General features: G+C 37.1%; 1 protein-coding gene across 2 annotated transcripts in view; it reads left to right on the forward strand.

Moving 5' to 3' along the window:
* Window positions 1-21,153, forward strand: part of NBAS (NBAS subunit of NRZ tethering complex) — a 426,675-nt gene that overhangs the window by 173,468 nt on the left and 232,054 nt on the right. For both annotated transcript variants that reach the window (XM_033176517.1, XM_033176518.1), the window contains 3 exons: window positions 1,115-1,300; window positions 3,466-3,639; window positions 16,910-17,043. In XM_033176517.1, the coding sequence (XP_033032408.1) occupies window positions 1,115-1,300; window positions 3,466-3,639; window positions 16,910-17,043 (494 nt within the window). The remainder of the gene's footprint in view (window positions 1-1,114; window positions 1,301-3,465; window positions 3,640-16,909; window positions 17,044-21,153) is intronic.

The following is a 21,153-nucleotide window of genomic DNA, read 5'->3' on the forward strand; positions in this document are numbered from 1 at the left end:
CTCTAGCCATCTTTCTCATCGCTTCCCTTCATAGCTGCTTTTCAGTCACATGGAATTGTACTTTCACAACTCACCATGCATCTCTGCATTCCGTGCTGCTCCCCGTCCCATAATCTTCCTTCCTCACCTCACGAATACCCCTTGATTCTTTAAAGTCCATGCTAAGGGTTCCCTCCTCTGGGACCCTCTCAGGCTGGCTAAGTGCTGTCTTCTGTGGGATCCGCATCACACACAGCACTCACCGCACTCTGCTTCAGCCATTGTGGTTGTCTTTTCCTACAAGGCTGAGAGATCTTTGAAGGAAGAGACCTCCTCTTACTCAGTTTTGTATTCCTAACACAAATGGCGAATGGTGCTTATCTCATAGTAGGTCCTCATAAATAATTGGGAATAGGAGAGTAAGAAGTAATTTGAGAGATAATGGCTTTAGACTACACTAGATCATTTCTCCATCACTCAGAGGGTGTATCAGTTCATAAACTTGACCAGGGAATAGGGGTCAAATGGCTGTTTCCTGAGCATCTTCAGGAATATCATTCTGTGTTTTTGTCTTTTAAAGGCTAAATATTTGAATTGAGACTAAGAAAGTGTTTGTACCATCGTTATTCAGCAAATATTTATTGAATGACTTTTCTATGGGAGGGAGTGTGAAAGGATAGATACTAAACAGGAATATAAAAGTGAAACCTTCGAAACAGACGTTCTTTTTGGAAGCAGAGTGGTAATAGTAAAAATAAGGTTATTTTGGTGTTACCATTAATAGATATGTGTTTTTTCTCTACTTGTTATGGAAATATCATGTTGTAAGAATTAAAAAGAGAAGTATATAAAGCTGCGTGGTGAACTGTAACACTCTACAAATTTATGACAGGTTCGTTGTCCTTCTCTCATCTTCCCTATTTCTTGCTGATTGTTTAATTCATTTGCAACAGTTTGATGCACATATATTTGATAAAGGACTCTGTTGTTTTTGCGGTAAATAAAAAACATATGTTACTGGTAATGTAATTTTATAAATGATTATAAGAATTAGATTCTGTACCGGAGATGTTTACTTTAGAATAGATGAGAAATATATAATCCTCAGAGACTTATTGTTGCTTTTCAATTTTAGGTGGACTGTGCATTGTCACTTATTCGACTTGGGATGGAGCGCAATATTCCTGGTTTGCTGGTTCTCTGTGATAATTTGGTTACTCTGGAAACATTGGTTTATGAAGCCGGATGTGACGTAACTCTAACCCTGAAAGAACTCCAGCAGATGAAAGACATTGAAAAACTAAGATTACTGATGAATAGCGTAGGTTTTATTTTAACTTCCTTTTGAAACACTTTAAAGCATTTTCTGTGAACTTTGATAAATATATTTCTCAAACCAAAGATGAAATGTTCTCCACACCCGAGAAGTCGGTAAATAAAGATTGACTTTTTTCACAATAAAATATTATGGAGAACTTACGAAACACATATAAAACTATTTTGGTTGTGTTTATACCTTGCTTGCCCTTTACTCAGGCCCATCCACATAACTTTTTTTTGTTTCCCTTCTAGTTAGGTGTATTTCTAAAGTAGCTAGTGATTCTAGTAATCCTGTTTCTAACCTATCACTTTGTTAAAATTCCCAATTACTTACAATTTCAAGGACTGGAACAAGTATCAGGGTTAAGAGGACTAGGTGGTTGTGTGAAGAAAACATCTTGGCTTCAGGGTTAGTGTGTTTAAGAGAATTTTCCCACTGGTTCTTAGATCATTCTATGCTTTTTCCCCAAAATTAGGACCTTATTTCTACTCTGGCCACAGAGTCAACAGGCAAGAAGGATGGTGCTGTGGAGGTGGTAGCTGCCAATGCTCTTTCTAGTCTTTTGCTCGTTGGAAGCTTAGGTTGAATGGGCCAGAAGAAGGGGCAGAGTCACAACTGCATGATGGGTTCTTTTTCCTCCCTGGACTCTTTCTCTCTCCTTCCCTTTCACATTTTCCCCCATCTTATATTTATCTTCCTTTTTCTTTTTCTTTTTTTTCTTTTTTGAGACGGAGTCTCACTCTGTGACCCAGGCTGGAGTGCAGTGGTGCGATCTTGGCTCACTGTAATCTCTGTCTCCTGGGTTCAAGAAGTGATTCTCCTGCCTCAGCCCCCCGAGTAGCTGGGATTACAGACGCCCGCCAACAAAAATGCAAAAAAAAAAAAAAAAAAATTTTTTTTTTGCATTGTTAGTAGAGACAGGGTTTCACTTTGTTGGCCAGGTATTGGTCTTGAACTCCTGACCTCAGGTGATCCACCCGCCTTGGTGTCCCAAAGTGCTGGGATTATAGGCATGAGCCACCTCGCCCGGCTTATCTTCCTTTTGTTTCTCCCTCTGTCTTTTTTTTTTTTTTTTTTTTTTTTTTTGAGGCGGAGTCTCGCTCTGTCGCCCGGACTGGAGTGCAGTGGCCAGATCTCAGCTCACTGCAAGCTCCGCCTCCCGGGTTCACGCCATTCTCCTGCCTCAGCCTCCCGAGTAGCTGGGACTATAGGCGCCCGCCACCTCGCCCGGCTAGTTTTTGTATTTTTAGTAGAGACGGGGTTTCACTGTGTTAGCCAGGATGGTCTTGATCTCCTGACCTCGTGATCCGCCCGTCTCGGCCTCCCAAAGTGCTGGGATTACAGGCTTGAGCCACCGCGCCCGGCCCTCCCTCTGTCTTTACCTTCCTGTTATCTTATTAGTTTCTTTTCCTGATAATCTACCTAATTAAAATTAATTTGTGTTGTATGTTGACGCCTCTTAAGAGCTTTAGGTGTATCTTTTAAGGGATAATTAAGAGAAACCATAATGAGTGAAACTATCTCTGTCATCTGAAATTTTGTAAAGGTGGTTATAAAGGGGCAAAACAAAACAAAGAGGAAGAGGAAAAAGAAGGGAGAGATTCCTGACTTTTATAGATGAAACCCTATTTTCTAGTGTCCCCTATTTTAGAACCTGTGCTTATTTGTCTATCTCTCTTTCTACTTTTTTCGTTCACTCTTTGTTCACCCTTTGTTGATCTAAGGTCTCCTCTGTCTGTCTCTGCCTCTTTTTATACTCGCTGTCTTTTTGGGTATGCCTTCTCTTTGCTCTGGACAACCTCCTGACTGAGCTGGAGTAGTAGCATGTTGGTTTTCTAGAGCTGAGCTTAGGCTCCTTGGGACCCCACATTGCTTATGATGTAAAGAGATGAGCCATAGTGATATTGATGAGCCGTAGTGATATTGATGAGCCATAGTGATATTGCTGCTGTCAGCTCTACTAGCCCCAGTAGCAGGTGATTCATTTTCCTGCTACCTGTCAATCCACATGTGAGTGGTGAACTGGACTGTGTGTTTTAGAGTGTTGGGTTTGCACTGTTTAACATCAGTCTGAGGACCTGTAAGCTTTAGAACTTGCTGTCTGATATAAGACATTTAGTTAAACTTCATTCTTGTTTGTCTGTTTTGCTTGATTGTACTTTTAGTGTTCCGAGAACAAATATGTGACAAGTGCCTACCAGTGGATGGTTCCCTTTCTTCATCGTTGTGAGAAACAGTCGCCTGGTGTGGCTAATGAGCTATTGAAAGAATATTTAGTAACTTTAGCTAAAGGGGACTTAAAATTTCCCCTGAAGATATTTCAGCATTCCAAACCAGATGTAAGTAGAAACTAACTTCTTAAAATTCTGTACACTTTTTCCTCTAGAGTATTAGATTTTATTTATACAATTTTTATAGTAGGCTTTGCAGGTAATTTCCATTTAAACAGAAAAACAAGTGGTTGTCATTTTATTGTTTAAAAAGTTTTAACGGCATAGTCCAAATTTTTTGAAAGTTTATAAAATTGTGTTTGTTTTGATTGATTTCATTCCAAAGTTTGTTTGCCATCTACTATATTTAAGAAACTGGCAATACCAAGAAGACTAATAGTTGGCAAGGATTGAATTATTCTATACATGACTTTCCCAGTGTTACCTCATTTAATCCTTATAATAATCCTATGGCGTAGATACTTTTATTATCTTAATATTACAAGAAATGAAAATTGTCATATAAAGTGAATAGGGTAATTGCCCAGGGTTACACAGTAAGTAGAGAAACCAGGATTTAAACATAGTATTCTAATTCCACAATTGTGTCCTTAACCACTACACTTTTTCCTACCACAAACAGGAAAAGGGAATGTTTCTGCCCTCGAGGACCTTCACAGTATTTATGCAAATCCTTAAGTTATCATAAGTCATCTTGAAATTATTCCTTTTTTCTTTCTTTCTTTCTTTCTTTTGAGACAGAGTCTCACTCTGTCTGCCAGGCTGGAGTGCAGTGGCACAATCTTGGCTCACTGCAACTTTCGTCTCCCGGGCTCGAGCAATTCTCCTGCCTCAGCCTCCCAAGTAACTGAGACTACAGGCGTGTGCCACCACGCCCAGCTAATTTTTGTATTTTTAGTAGAGATGGGGTTTCACCATGTTGACCAGGCTGGTCCCAAACTCTTGACCTCAGGTAATCCCCCCACCTCGGCTTCCCAAAGTGCTGGGATTACAGGTGTGAGCCACTGCACCTGGCTGACATTTTGTAATTATTCTTAGTAATTCTTATATTTGCTTACGACTACTATATATGTATAGGTTTGTATTTCTAAAGGGTACAAATGATTGTTCGTGTTTCCTGGTAATATAGTCCTTTTGTTAAGTGCAGTATACTTTGGCAGTATCACAAACCTAAAAATTTAGCCATAGATCAAATATACCATTTCAAGAGATAATGTCTCCCTTTCCATTGGTGGGTATGCAAGCAAGTTGGCAGAGCCACGGAAGGCGCTGACTTTGTAGTAAGGTTCAAAACATTATATTGGGGTTCAAGCAGAAGCCATTTGGGGCTCCTTCCAATTCTAAATTCTGGCTGGGACTGTTTCTTTGCACCGGCCTTCATTAGCAGTGTCTGGTAGATACATGGTCATGGACCAGTATAATCAAGATAGAAAGGAAAGCATTGCTTAGTTAATATTAGATATGTTTTGGTTTCTAAAATGTTGGTCTGTCAGAAATATATCTGTTAATTGGGTATTTAAAATTTTCTATCTTCTCTTAAGCAGTTTGCTCTTAGTAATCTGATTTTAAGTTTGGGGTGGTGAAATCAGGGTGGATTGCTTATGGCAGCAGAATACTTTGTGAGAAGCAAGATGGATTAAATATGAATGTTTTATGAGGAAAAAAGAAGTGACTTTAAATTCTTTCCAGTAATCTTGTGTGTTATACTTCCGTATATCCGTTGTATATAGTCAGCTTTTTGTTGTTTTTACTTGGCAATTTAGCATGTGGCTTTTGAATAAAACATACAGCCATTCGCCTTGTTGAAATATGCGAATCTCAAAGCAGAAAACAGCGATGTTGTTGGGCTTTTCCTTTCCAACCCAACTTCTGTATTTCTCTCAGTGCTGTCTTTCTACAACATACATGTGATCATGTCATAATCTGTGGAAGGTTTTCAGTGACTGACCATTGCTGACCGGTAAATGTTGGGATCTCTAGAGTGGCTTGTAAGGTTTTTTTGCTGTCTGCTTCCTGTCTGCCCTTTAGCTTTATTTCTCTCCGTGTATGCACTAGGATACCCACATGGACCTTCTTAACTCCTCCCCTGTCTGGTTCACTCTTGGCCCTCCGTGTGCTGCGAACTGCTTCCTTTGTTTGGAGTAGTGATCCCCTTTACTTCACTTAACAAATACCTGCCTATCCTTCAAGGTCCTGCTAAGATTCTCTCTGTTATGAAACCTTCTGTGACTTCTCTGTCTTCATACTCTGTCTCTATTATAGCTCTTGTCATACTGTGCTGTATTTATTTGTTTACATGTTTGTCTCTCTCCCTTTGCTTTCTGTGTATATCCTCTAGATCTTACTTATCTCCTTATTACCAGGGAATTGCACGGTGGCTAGTAGAGAGCAAATGTCAGCAAATTTTGGCAGGGCAAGTGAATAAATGAATGAATGATTGAAACTGTATCAATATAAAAAATACAACAAGACAAATCTCTAAGTGAAAAGATTTTATTTGGGAACAATATTTGAGAAGTAGAACTGCAATTCAAGACACGCATACAGACCAAAGTGGCTTCCAGTGTGTGTGGAGATTAAAGGAATAGATTAGGGTTTACTGGGGAAAGAGGAGGTTGTGCAAGTTGTTTTGAAAAGAAATTTTTTTGGTGCTGGCAGTGTCTTACAAGAGCTGGTGAATTCTGATTTGCAAGCGTCAGTTGTAGTAAGATAGGGCTTTGTAATCTTGGAGTTATGGTTAGGCTCTTGTAGTTTTGGGTTGGACTTGAGAGAGTTTTTGAAATAGGCAAGTGTTTAAGTAGAAGTAATTAGCTGTCCTTGTGTGATTCATGTAGTCAACTGTGGTTTGGGAAAAATTTTTGTGATAGTTCCTGTTATTAGGCAAATGATATCTAAGAGCCCCCCCTCCCGCCCCAACTTCATGGCTCTCCCCAGCTCCATTTGCCAGGGTTTGACACAGTGACTTCTATTTTGAATGTTATAAATTTCACACTGTATTTTATTATGTTGCTTTATATAACTTGATTACATTTGTTTGCTTTACTAAAATTGTGCAGGGAGCCTTGTTTGTATTTTACTTGATTACTTGCAAAAACAATGCACCTCAGAGCTTCCATGAATCATGCACAAAGTATTTTTAGTAATGTAATCAGTGCAGTTATTTCTGTATCAGACAGGATAGACTAAGTTATGCTACATTAACAAGTGACATCTATATCTTAGTAGCTTACGACTGCGAACATTTGTTTCTCACAAGTGTCATGTCAGCTGTGGTTGGCCTCTGCTATGTCCCATGTCTTATTTATTTGGGGACTCCGGAAGAAAGAACATTCCCCTTTTCTCTCTTGTGGCACAGGAAAAAGAACAAAGTAGATACACACAGTGGCTCACAAAACTTCAGTCCAAATGTAGCTTAGGTTACTTCTTTACATTTCACAGGTCAAAGAACGTCTCGTGGGCAAGCTTGATGTTAATGGGGCAGGGAAGAATAATCCTCTCAAAGGAAGAGAGGAGCGAATACTTGGGAATGATAATGAAATTGACCAGAGTCATAATGATAAAGAAATGGATCTTGAGACATATCCCAGTGCTACCACTACACTTGGCTGCCACATTTGTCTTTGAAACCGTCACATACGCCTCAAACCTTCCTCTTTTTAAAAATAGTATCTTAAAGTACTCCTTTCTGATTTTAAGCCATTGTTCTTTGCTTGGATTCCTCCTTGGAAAGTGAAACTTGGGAAGAAATTAGGGCTAGTCCTAGGTAGGGATAACTGGGGGCCAAAAGCTTCCGCCTTCTCATATTGTTCTCTGACTTCTAAACTAGTAATTTTTGAGTGTATCTGTGCCTCAGAACCATGTGCATTTTTCTTAGCATTTTCTGTGCTCAATCCAGATATAATGGATTAGAAATTAGCAGAAGCATCCTGAGTATGCGTTTGACAATTTATTCGTGGTTTTGATGGAAAACCAGGAACAACTGCTTTAAATGTCCACTCTTCTTTTAACAAATAGGACTTCACTAGGTATCATGGCTTTGTTAGGTGCCATCTTTTTGGTTCATTTCTGATTACATATATCAGTGAGCAATTTTGGTTTGAAAATGACCTTTTCTTATTTAATGCTTACTGTAGAATATTTAGAAAACTCAAAAAACATAAAGATGAATATAAATTTTTGTAGCTGGCAATATCATTGACTAGAAATTCTAAAAATGTTACCACTAAAATATTTAGAAGTATTCATTAAAATGTTAATTTTAAAAAATCTGTTTATCTGCATAGTTGAACTTTTAGGAAAACAAGGGAAATTTCTACCACGCAAAAGTGAAGAGAGAGGTAGAAGTTAGAGAAATACTCATGAGAAGGAGGGAGTGCCTAGGGATAGGGATTGTGGTCTTGAAAACCTGTAGAGGAGTGAATTTTAATACCTGTCTTGAGATAGAAGGTGAAGTCTTTAAAATGATGAGTCAGAAGTCAGACTTCTGGTAGATCGTGAGTGACCTGGTCAGCTGACCCTGGAGCCGATTTAGGGCGCTTGCCTTGGCTTCAGAGTCACCACAGCCGTGGCCAGTCACTTGGCCAGCAGATGCTGTAGGCTGAGAAGCCATCCACTGAGGAGGGGTACCACGCAAAAGAACAAGAGGAGGAAACAGGCCAATGCCATAACTCAGGCTGAAATTGAACAGCCTGCAGAGGGAGAAAGTGTTCAAGGCCAAGGAAGCTACAGCACTGGGATCCCACAGAACTGCAGGAGACCCACAGGAGGATGCCTGTCTTCCAGACCTACTTCTAGCAGAACTGGGATGAAGTCTTCGACAACCTTTGCCATATTGGCTAGAAATCCCTGGAAACTTCCAGAAGAAAGGAGCACCTGTTTCATGGACTGGCATTTTAGATGCCCTCGTGGAATATGAAGCTTTAGCAAAGCTCAAGTTATGTTCTTGTGAAAAGGCATTAAATTATTTATGTATATTATACAGTTGGTCTTTTAATTTTTTGAGAGTAGCAAATCTAGCTTCTTTGTACAGACTTAGAACTTATCCAAAGATTTTATTTTTTCTCATATTTCTTAGAAATTTAATGAGCACATGTTGTCTGTTTTCCTATGCCTTTTAGCTCAAGTACACATAAATCAATGTTGACTTTTTCTTTCTTAGATCTAGTAAAAAGAAATGCACTTCTTTGAAGAAAAAAAGGATGAAATAATTTTTTTTTTTTGTTCTAACACTTCCTTGAAGGTCATGGGCTTTATGAAAAAATATTAAATAGTTACTTGAACCTGTGAGAAGTCGCAGCAAGCCTTAAAGTAGTTTATTCTTGCTAACGGTTAGAATAATGAATACTTGTGAATTGTTTGGGCTACCTTTAGTTTCTCTTAATCAAAACCAGGTAATAGAATTCACAAACTTTCTACATGTTATTACTTGGTATACTGATACTCATTTAAAATTAAAGACTCTTTATCATGCAGAAAATGAAAGAAAAAGAAGAAACAAGACTTCTGTATAATGCCAGGGCTCTTTAAAGGATGCATTGTCAATAAAAGTGTAGAGTAGGAAACTGCTTATCCGTTGGCACATGAAATCAGCAGAGGAGCGTGGCTCCCTGGGCATGTATTCTGGATTCGAGGGGAGCGGGGAATGTGGGGGCAGGGAGTTGCTTTCTGAGCAGTCAAACAACAAGCTTGCCTAACATGAATATGTGCTTTCAATTAATACTCCTCTGTGACCTGTGATAAAACTGGACATGGGCTGGTGATACTTAGTTTGCTTGGTAGTAGCAAAAACAAAACCTCTCTGAAGGACTCACTTTAATCTAGACTGTACAAGATTCTTATAGATAAAGCTTTGATAAAGATGAGTTTACAGTCCAACTTTATAAAACACAAAAGGAAAGTAAACTTTGAGCAAAACTCAGTGGCAGGCCTTGCTCCCCTTCCCTTCTGGTAATAGATGATCCGATGCAGGCTATAAAATGAATATTTTAAATATTTAGGATGTGAGGAAATAAATAAAGACCATGAGATAGGAAGGAGAAATTGTGAAAAAAGAAAAGATTTGAAAAAGAAGCAAATAGAACTTCTAGAGTTGAAACTGTAGTAATAAAAGCAAAACATTAAATGGATGGATTCAAAAGAATTTTGGCTACAGTTTAAGAAAGAATTGAAATATTGAAGATAATCTAAGAAATCTTCTGGATTGTTACACATGAAGGTGAAGAAATGAAAGATACACAGGGTTAAAAGACATTGAGGATAGCGAGAGCAGGTCTGACATGAGAGTTTCGGGAAGAGAATACGCATTCCAGAAAGAGAGACTAGAGATGACAATAAGCAGGCAGTATTCAACGTGGGACTTTCCTAAAGTCAATGAAAGATACGAGTTGCATTCAGATCTTGAGGAAGATAAGTGAAATACAGTTCAGCCTATATTTAGATGCACTGTAATGGAACTTAAGGATACCACGGACACAGAGAGAATCGTAAAAGTGGCTTAGTGTAAACAAAAGTTACAGTCAAAGGAAAACTGTAAATCTGAAAGCAGACTTCTTAAGAACAATGGATACCAGAAGACAATGAAATAATATACATGTGTTAAATGTTGAGGAAAATTAACCTTGATATTTAAGTCAACCTAATAGTTAATGATAGCCAGCATTTACTTGATGCTTTTAAAAAAACTTTTTGTAGGGATGGTGTCTTGCTACGTTGCCCAGGCTGGTCTCGAACTCCTGGCCTCAAGCAGTCCTCCCGGCTCAGCCTCCCAAAGCACTTGGATTCTAGGCACGAACCACTGTGCCTGGCTACTTAATGCTTTTTCTTTGGTAGTTATGTTTTAAACATTTCACATGTATTAACTCATTTAAAATTTTTTATGACTATATAGCTATCATTGTTTGCATTTTATAGATTCAGAAAAGCAGAGTAGTTAGTTAGCTTGCTCACATTATATGTTTCTTATTTACTGATGCATTAGGGATTTAAGCCTAAGTAGTGTGACTTCAAAACCTTTAAGCTACGTAGTATACTGCATTGCTAACCCAGGATGTTTTACATAGAGATACTATCATTCAAATGTGAGTGTAAAAAAGACTTTTTACAGATAACTGAAAACTGAGAGAGTTTATCATTTACAGACCCATCCTGAAAGAATTATTCAAGGATGTACTTCATGAAGAAGGAAATTATATCCAAAAAGAAAGTAGTGAGATATAAGAGGGAATGATAAAGAGTAGGGGAAAAAGAATCTTACTTAGGAAACAGTAAATATGAGAAAAATATAAATAAGCATTCAGTGTATAAATTAATAATAATGAAAAAGTATGGAAAGTATTAAAGACAAGACAAACAATAGTAAGAAGGAAGTTTTAGTATCAGAGTTCAAATGATCAAAGGATCTGAATTGTTCAGGTTTTGGATGAGGATAATCTTAACCAGACTTTGAATAGTCAAATATGCATATTACTTTATTATATTTTTATTCTGACGTATAGCACGTGTGGTAGGTAGAATAATGGCCTCCCAAAATGTCCATGTCCTAATTCCTGAACCTATGAAGATGTTACCTTACCTGGCAAAAGGGGCTTTGCAGGTTTGATTAAACCAAGGACTTTTAGATGGCAAAGCTGTCCTGCATTATCCAGGTGGGCCCAGTCTAACCACATGAGTCCTTAAAGGTAGCAGATCTTTCCGTCTGTGGTCAGGATGCTATAGAATTGTCAGAGTGATGCTGTCTTTGAAGATAGAGAAAGGGGCCATGAGACAAGTAGTGTGGGCACCCTCTAGAAGCTGGAAAAGGCAAGGAAGTGGGTTCTCTCCAAGAGCATCTGAAGGAACACATTCAGTTGCTGACAACTGAATTTTAGCTCAGTCAGGCCCATTTTGGTTTCTGACCTACAGAACTGTAAGAGGATAAATTTGTGTTAAGTAATCAAGTTTGTGAGAATTTGTTATGGCAGCAATAGAAAACAAATACGGCATACATAACAGAAAACTACAAATAATGTATAAGGCTAGACATTTTTCTAAAGAGAACACCTGTGTAATTGTCGTTGAGGGTCTTTTGAAAAATTTGACTCATTCTGCTGTGTACATAGCAGCATCTCCTTGTGGTTTTAATCTGCAGTACTGTGATATGGAAATTATCCTTCGCCAGTTACCCATGTGGCAAGTAATCTCCACTCTCTTTGTCATTTTATTCTCTGAGTAGTGAAGTCCCTGTAATCTGATCAGGGATTGAGCTGTTTCAAGTTTTGAAAAGACTCTCCTATTTCTTGTTCTCCCTTATTCCTAGGGTGTAATCCTCCAGAAAGTATTGGAAGTGTCGGGTGCTTACTAGGCCCCTCTCCTTGGCAGGTCCTGGACTCCTGTCCCAGCAAGATATGTTTGTGGAGGGCATACTTAACCCCTTAAACTTTTGGCTGCAATTTGGTGTACAGTCCTCGGGAATTGAAAAGTGTCTCTAGAGCTATGCTATTCAAAATGGTAGCCACTAGCCACATATGGATATAAATCTAAATCTAATAAAATTTTAAGAACTTACTTATTTAGTCTCACTAGCTTTCCATGTATTGGGATGCATGTCATTCCAAATATTTTTGCAATTACAAGCAGTGCTTCAATGAATAACCTTGTCCATATGTATTTTTAAATTATTGGTGTATTTTCAGTGTATATTCCCGGAAGGAGATTGCTGGGTTTAAAAAGGCAAGAGTTGTCTGGATATTGCCACATTTTTCTTTAGTAGGATTGTTCTAATTTACGTTCCCACCAACCAAGTAGGAGCATGCCCATTTCTCCACAATTTTGCCAACAGAATTTGTTGTCATATTTTAAAATTTGTGCCAGTGGGATAGGTGAGAAATGGTATTTCAGTGTTGTTTCAATTTACACTTTTCTAATTACGAATGAGTTTTAACATATTCCGATATGTTAGATAGACATTATCTCTCTTTTCTGAACTTATTCCTGTCCGTACTCCATTCTTGCCTAGGGTTTTTGTTCTTTTGTACCTTAATTTTTAGAAATTCTTACATATTCGTGTAACTAACCCTTTGTCTATGGCATATATTGTGACTACTTCTCCCAATTGGTCAGTTGTCTTTTGACTTTGTTTATTGTGTCATACAATGTTTTCATTTTTTTATTTTTGTGTAGTCAAATTGTTCGATCTTTTACTGCCTCTGTATTTTGAGTAATGGTTGGAAAGCCTTTTCATACTCAGAGTTAAGGAAGAATTCTCTCACGTTTTCTTCTAGTACTTGCATGGTTTTATTTTTCTCTTCCCAGTTTATTTGGAGTTTATTCTTTTGTATTGTGAGACATGGATCTGATTTTATTTTCCCAAATGACTACGTAATTGTTCCAGCATCATTTATTAAAACGTTTCTCTTTACCCTAGTGATTTGAAATGCCACCTTTGTCATATGCCGAAATTTCCAGCTGTACATGGGTTTGATTCTAGAGTTTCTGTATTCTACTGGTCTGTCTGTCCATGCACTAGTACTGCCTGATTTTAATCACAGAGAGTTTAGTGTGTTTTAATGTCTGAGGAGGTAGTATTCCTCTGTGGATTTTTTTCCCCGTTTTTTGTTTTTGTTTTTGTGTGTGTGTGTGTTATTGTGTATTTGTTTTTCTATCTGAACTTTAGTACCAGTTTGTGTACTTTCATAAAATCGCTTATCGGTATTTTGTTGTGATTGCACTGAATTTGTACGTTAACGTAGGGAGAGCAGTATTTGTCTAATGTTCAGCTAGCGTATCCAATAACAGGGGGTGGTGTTCTATTAGTTTATGTCTTTTTAAATCTCTTTTAGGATTGCTTAAAAATTTTCCTTTTAGATGCTTTGCACATGTTTTGTTAAATTTATTCCTAAGTTTTAAGTTTTCTCTGTTGGTACTATCTGCCCTCATTTCCTCTGTTTAATGTTTGTGTATATAAAAGCTATTTGTATGTTAATTTTGTATTCTGCTACTTCACTGATTTCTTTGATTGCTTGATTCTTTGGGATTTTCCAGGTATCCTGTCTTATCATCTGTGTTCTTTCCTAGTGTATATAGTGCATAATTTTTAGATTTTTTAGAAATTATTCTTCTTTTGTATTTTACCTTGCTATCCAGTATGGGTGATAATCTGCAGCCTGTGGTGTGGAAGACTCATTTTATTGACTTCTTAGAAAGTCCCAGATGGGCTGTCCTCTTTTTGCTTGAGAAAAGGCAAATGACAGTATAAAAGTGACAACTGAGATCATAGGGAAGGAATGATGAAAAAGAAGTGTGTCTTAGACTATATGAAGTTAGGTATCTTATAGGGATTCTAACAGGGAAAGATTGAAAAATGTCTTACAAATTTGAACAGTATGGTTTATGGACACAACAGATTATATTTTAAAAGATATGCTGAATGGCATAAGAAGAGAAAAGAAATATGCCATAGGAATACAGAGAGAAAAGGGTATCTATCTATGAGAGTAGTGTAAGGACTTACTCACTGGACTAGCAACTATTGAGCATACTCCAGGACTGTAGACATCTGGGAAAGCTGAATTTAAGTCAAAGTCAAATGAAGATAAAACTGGATTATTGGATAGGTTTTAGACATGGCAAGACATGTCTTCTTAAGAAGACATTCCAGGTAGGAGTAGACTAAAACAAGGAGACATAATCAGGTTAATATCATGTTTAGGTAAGCGCGAGTAATTTAATTTGAGTGGAATAAAACTTTATGTAGAAGGGTAAGTGGTTCATGGGAGCAGGCCATAGAGGCGTTTAACTGGAAGGCAAAAGGTTTATTGTTTACCTTTCGTATCGAAAGACTGTTAAAGGATTCTCAACATAAGGTTTGAGCATATGTGATCAAATATGGACTCAAGGACATTGAACTTAAAAGTGGTTCTTTAGGGCCAGGCACAGTGGCTCAAACCTGTAATCCTAGCATTTTGGGAGCCCAAGGTGGGTGAATCACTTCAGGTCAGGAGTTCAAGACCAGCCTGGCCAACATGGCAAAAGCCCGTCTCTACTAAAAATACAAAAATTAGCTAGATGTGGTTGTGGGTGCCTGTAATTCCAGCTACTCAGGAGGCTGAGGCAGGAGAATCACTTGAACCTGGGAGGTGGAGGTTGCAGTGAGCTGAGATTGCACCACTGCACTTGAGGGGTAACACAGCGAGACTCTGTCTCAGAAAATAAATAAATAAATAAAAGTTGTTCTTTAACGTCTCACAGAGGGAAAGACAGGAAGTGGGGAGAACAAGTAAGACATCAGGACTTTGGCTTTTATTTCAAATGGTTTCCCAAATTGTTCCTTGACTGAAATTGGTTTCAGTGTTTTTATCTTCCGGGGATGTTTTCTTACCATATATGAGTGTTTTATTGCCATATCTTCTCTCATTTTCTCTCATTCTTCCTGAATGCAGGATTGTGAGAGCCTGTGTTGCTTAGTTTAGGCTCTGGAGCCAATTGCCTGATTTGAATCCTTGCTTTACCACTTATTAGCTCTTTGAGTTCAGGCAAATTATTTGACCTGTTAGGGTGTTTGTTTTTCATTTATGTATAATGAGAATAGTACTAGTACTAATTTTATAGGATTGTTATGAAGACTTACGAATTAGTGCACACAAGGCACTTAGAAATGGTACCTGGCACACAATAAGAAATCAGAGGACTGTGTGTGGTGGCTCATGCCTGTAATCCCAGCATTTCGGGAAGTCGAGGCAGGAGGATCACGTGAGGCCAGGGGTTTGAGACCAGCCTGAGCAACACAGTGAGACCTGTATCTGCAAAAAAACAAAAACAAAACAAAACTGTATATATACACACACACAGGAAAGAAGGAAAAATAAATCAGGAAAAGGCAGCTGTTTTTATTAATTTTCAGCAGTACTTATTTTATTACTCTCAGCTTGTTCCTATTTTGCCAGTTAGTCACTTGGCAACCTTGGTTAAAGATGACATTTTTCAAATGAATACATTCATCCCTCAGTATCTGTGGGGGATTGCCTTAGGACCCCTCTTAAGCCCTCCTACCGCCAGGCTACCAAAATCCATGGATGCTCAAGTCCCTGATACAAAATGATGTAGTATTTGCAGTAACCTTTGCACATCCTCCTGTGTACTTTAAATCTTCTATAGATTACATAAAATACCTAATACAATGAAGTATTAAGTAAATAGTTTTTATACTGTATTGTTTAGGGAAGAATGACAAGAAAAAATGGTTTGTACATGTTCAGTGCAGACAGATACTTTTTCCCCCAGATATTTTGGATCCATGGTTGGTTGAATCCAGGGAAGTGGAGCCCACAGATATGGAGGGCCAAGTGTACCTTGAAGAAATGTATGTAAATCCTTTAATTTGGCAGCTTTGGAAAACTTTGTTTTCCTGGTAACCTTGAAAGTTTCTTTTTTACATCCATTGATGTGGCTTTTCGACTGAGAAAATGCGCTTGTTTGGTAGCTTCTCTCCATCACTTTCCTATCTCTTTTGTGTTTACTGATGAATTTCTACTAAAACATTGAAAACCAGTAGACTATTATCATGGAAATTATCTTAGATTTCGTTGTTGAAAAGAGCTCTAAGAAAATTACTTTCATTTGGTTGCTGTGGTGCTAATAATATAAGCATGCAAATTCTTACTTTTATCTGTATTTTTCCTTCTATATTTATTAATTTAATCCTTGCAATAGTCCTCTTAGAAAGGTATTGTTAATATTCACACTTTATAGATGAGAAAAACAAAAACAATTAGTTATTTTCGTATCCTGGAAAATACTCCAAGAATGGGAATCTGTGGTTTGCAATGGGAAATGCTTTGTTCTGTATAGAAAGTGACCCTAAGTAGCCATCTTTCTTCATCAGAAATATGGAATGTGTTTTGTGATTTGCACAGTACTCTATTACAATTGGACTTCTTTTGAATAGAATGTCAGCACTCTGTAGTTAAATGAGTAATATGTAGTGCCTACTGAAAAGTAATAGGTTGCAACATCTTTGAATATCAGTTAAAGATTTTTTTGTAACTTTGTAACTGAAACACATAGAATTTGGCTCCAGGGTTAGAAATGTTCTTAATGAATTGCCTTTTTAATTCACAGTGTTTTTTTTTTTCTATATTGACTGGGTCATAAATTGAAGAATCTGTTTTCAACTGATACCCAGCTTATGGGGTTACAGATTATCTTTTATAGTTGATTCTGTAATTAAAATGTGATTTCAGTTAGAATTATTAAAGACCCCAGAAATCTATAAAGAAAAATCAAGACTTGTTTCTGTAGTTGATTAATTGTGCTATTTAATATTCTGTTGACAGTAGTATTGAGATATGGAAAAGTTGACTATAAATCTGTTGACATTTAATACAACATACTTTATTTTCTGTAGCTGCAGCAAAAAATTATTCCTGATCAGGACCAACTGATGGCAATAGCACTAGAGTGCATCTATACCTGTGAACGAAATGACCAACTCTCTCTTTGCTATGACATACTAGAATGTCTGCCAGAAAGAGGATATGGGTAAGAATCCACAGTGTGCCAGTCTTAATTGTGTTGTTTTATTCTAACAGTTAAAAACGTTGCTTCCCCAAATGTTTACCTTAGAGAATTTTGGGAATGTGAAAAAAACATAAAGAGGAAAACAAAATCGTCCTCAGTCCTATTGCCTAGGATAAACATTTCTTGTCTTACCAATATATGCGAAGTTCTATGTTTTGTTCAACTGTAATTATAAATTCTGAATTTTGTCAAACATGATAATTTTCTATTAAAAAACAAAAATACCACCACCATCTCCACAAAAACTACTTTTTATAAGTCAGTAGGTAGTAATGGTATTTTTAATGAAGCTTTTTTTTTCACATTTATGGACTAATTGTATTTATTCTATGAATTGTTTGTTTTTTGCCTTTGCCTACAGGAATTCTTTTAAGTAGTGAATGTACCTAATTCTTAACTGCTTTTATGTTTAAATGGAAATGTATCTAATATGCTTTTGGATTATTTAGTTGTATGCAAGTCAAATTTGTATTTTTTCTTTGGAAGTCAGGTAACAATTATTCTTCTGATCCATCTATTAAATTGAGTATGTATAATAAATTTCACATCTGGGGACATAAATAACAACACATGAAAGAGTGGTAAATACCAGCAGACCTGTTTTAAGCTTTTGTGACTTTTAGCCAAGTCATTTTACTTCTTTGGTCATTAATTTCCCGATTTACAAAATCAGATATTTAGACAAGAAAGCCTCATTCTCTGTTTTCTCTTTCTCTTTGCTCTCTTTTTATCTTCTCCCTCTTTTCTCTCTTTTCCTTTTGAGAACATTTTTATTTCTTCTTTTTATTTTGGGAGGGGGGCTCATATCTGACCAAAGGAAATTTTTATTTCTTAGGTAGCAAATGATAGCCCAGTTTTGCAATCTACCGTGAAATAGTTATTCATGCAGTCATTAGTGGAAGTGAAATCAGGTGAAAGATTAATGAGAAAAGGTTATTTGCATGATACCAAAGTATTACCCCAGTGACTTTTTTTTTGTTTGAATTTCAAAGTTGAGCTCTAACTGCCATCATCTTAACCAAGTCGTGAAAGGTGGCATCACTTATAGTCAGACTACCTGACCTTATATGCCTCCTGATGTGATGCAGTATGAAGCACCTGGTCTTACAGCAGCCCTTAAGAAATATTTTTGCTAAAGTTGTTTACCGTGAGTCTAATCAGATTAGTCTTTTAGGCTGAACTTCTAGTTTGCAGCTAATAGGGGAAATAGAGAGACAAGTTAAATAACACCATGAAGAGTAAGACAAATACTGAATGTGGGCTGTTCTGTGCATTAACTGGTCTTTGTACTTTAAATAGTTAGTGTCATTTAGAAAGGCAAAATGTGGGGCCGTGGGGAGGCGCTTTTCTAAAATAAAGGAGCTTAAAGGGACATGATCTTCCTCTAATTTTTAAATATAAATAATGTATGAACATAGTTAAAGTCGGAATAAGAAGACTGGTATTAGTAATATCCGCTGATAAACAACTGTTTGCTGCCCACTTTTCCCATTCTTGGGTTCCTGTCTTCAAAAAGCAAATACTTTCACTGGTAGATTTTTCCTTGTCTTTGCCTACCTCCTTTAAAATGTTATGCTCGTGTTGTTATTTTTTTGATTTTGCAGTTTTATATCATTTTGACTTCCTTTTATGGAATTCCTTTCCCTTCTCCCATATCCACTTCTCCTACCATTTTCCAGTGTTTTAATCATTATGATTATGTAAATATTGTTTATACTGCAGAACTAGATGTGGTTTATTTTCCTTTTAATACAACTATCTGATTTTCCTGGATTGAATAATTTCCTTTTCTGTTGTTTTCTTTTTTTCCATCACCCTCATGCTTTGACAGAACTGTTAAACCACTTTCAGTCGTGAAAACGATTTAATGATCTCTCTGTTCCTTTCCTGGTTTTTTTTTTTTTGGTTGTTTTGTTTTTTCTGTCTGTCTCTTCTTCTCTCGCTCTCTTTCTTTTGAAACATCCTTCTTGGAATTGGTATGAATGAATGGTTCTCTGTGTCTGCTGTCCATCTATTATCCTGGGACGTCGTGTGCCTCTCTCTTGTGTTGCATATTGCATTTCTTGATTTTCCTTTCTTCTTTCTTCACTTTTTCCTCATTTTGATGGAGTATACTGTCAAATAACTTCCTGTCAAAGATTGCCTGAGAGGTATTTTTTAAAAGACTGTCACATATTAGGAAAATACCATAATTGCACACTTTTACTTGGTAGAAGGTTTAATTGTACATGGAATAGACTTATAATCCTTATCTTGTGAATTTTGAAGGTACTACTCTTGTCTTTTCTTTCTAGTATTATTGAGAAGTTCAATGGCATCCTGAATAATACCTATTTAAATATCGATTTTTTTTAAAAGAAGGTTTTTTTGGTGTTCGGAAATAGCATAAGGATGTGTTTCTGTTTCATATGTAAATTCATTGTGGTGTTCACTGAATGGTCTCATCCATTCTGGAAATTCATAACCTTCAGACCTTTGAGGAATGTTCTTATATTTTTTCCTTGATAAGTTTATTCGTACTCCTCTCTTTTCTTCCTTCCTTCTTCACATAGGGAAAGGTAAATCAGAGTGGACTCAGCATCTGGGTATTATTCAGACCTGTACTGGTGTGAATACAGGCTACCTCACATCCCTAGTAGAGAGCAGCAGAGTGTACAGGTGTGTCTCTGAGAACTGTAGGCCTTCCATAGGCAGCCAAAGGCAGGTAAACTGGATAGTATTAATAGATTTTTGTAGCAAAATGTTCCCATTGTTTAAAAATCTCAACCCAAAGGCTGTCAGTGTGTCAGCAGTCAAATTGCTCCTCCCTAGAGTGTGACAAGAGATGCAGAAGCCCCTCTTTCCTCCGAAAGCTGGAGTGGCAGGGAGTTTCTTCCTTACTGGGCTCGGTGGGAACCTTATGATTCCTCTGTCAGCTTCATATCTCATTTCTTGTTCCTAAGTCAACCAGGCACAATCACTGACTTCCAACTCATGTGCATAACTCTTAAAAGTAAATATATTAGGCTTTGTTTTCCACTAAACTCAAATAGCATAAATATCAATTAGAGCTTATCTATTAATTATTAAATAGTAATTTGCCTGCTTTGAGGAGATTATCATGGTATCAGTAGGATTATGATATTAAAAACATTTTCTACATAGATGTTATAGTTAGGGGATTAACATGTTTGTTTTTGAAGAGTGTGTAGGCTAAGAAATGCCTCTCGTGTATACATGGCCAAAAGCGTTTCTTGGCTTCAGATTATTGGTTTCTGATCTAACATTTTTTTATGTAAACACAAAGAATGGCTTGATATTTTCTTGTTACTCCATTAATTTTTTAATGATTGCATTTCATGTTTTTAATTTTCTAAGTAACTTGTAATTACAAATTAGCCTTGTATTAAAATATAGGGCTCAAAATATTTTCTGTGGTTCTCTTTGTTCTTCATGCCAAGTTTTTCAATTTATATTCTCTTGGTGATTATCTGTTTATTTTTAGTGGTTAAAATAGTTGTTATTTATCAAATGGTAAGCTATAAATACATCCATTTGCTATTTGAGAAATGAGCAATCACTTAATCTAATTAAATTTTTTTACATCTTACCTAGGCAGATTAGTCTGGCTAAAAAATTCTTTACTCATTATGTTCATGAATGTCAGTTCACAAAGGAAGAACATTGTACCTCAAATATCTGTGATAAATGATTATAATAGAGCTGTAAAATGATAATTTCCAAAATATTGCTGAATAAGGCCAGGTGCAGTTACTCATGCCTGAAATCCTAGCACTTTGAAAGGCCAAGGTGGGAGAATCAGTTGAGACCAGTCTGGGGAACATAGGAAAACCCCATCTCTACAAAAAAATTTAAAAATTAGCTGGGTGTGGTAGCGTACACCTTTAGTCCTAGCTACTCGGAAGGCTGAGCCAGGAGGATCGCTTGAGCCCAGGACGCAGAGGTTGCAGTGAGCCATGATCCTGCCACTGCATTCCAGCCTAGGTGACAGAGCAAAACCCTGTCTCAAACAAAACAAACAAACAAAAAAACCATAGACACACACACACACTGCTGACTGAGTGTGTTAAG

Source organism: Trachypithecus francoisi, unplaced genomic scaffold (assembly GCF_009764315.1).
Source record: "Trachypithecus francoisi isolate TF-2019V2 unplaced genomic scaffold, Tfra_2.0 Lachesis_group17, whole genome shotgun sequence".
Lineage (NCBI taxonomy): Eukaryota > Metazoa > Chordata > Mammalia > Primates > Cercopithecidae > Trachypithecus > Trachypithecus francoisi.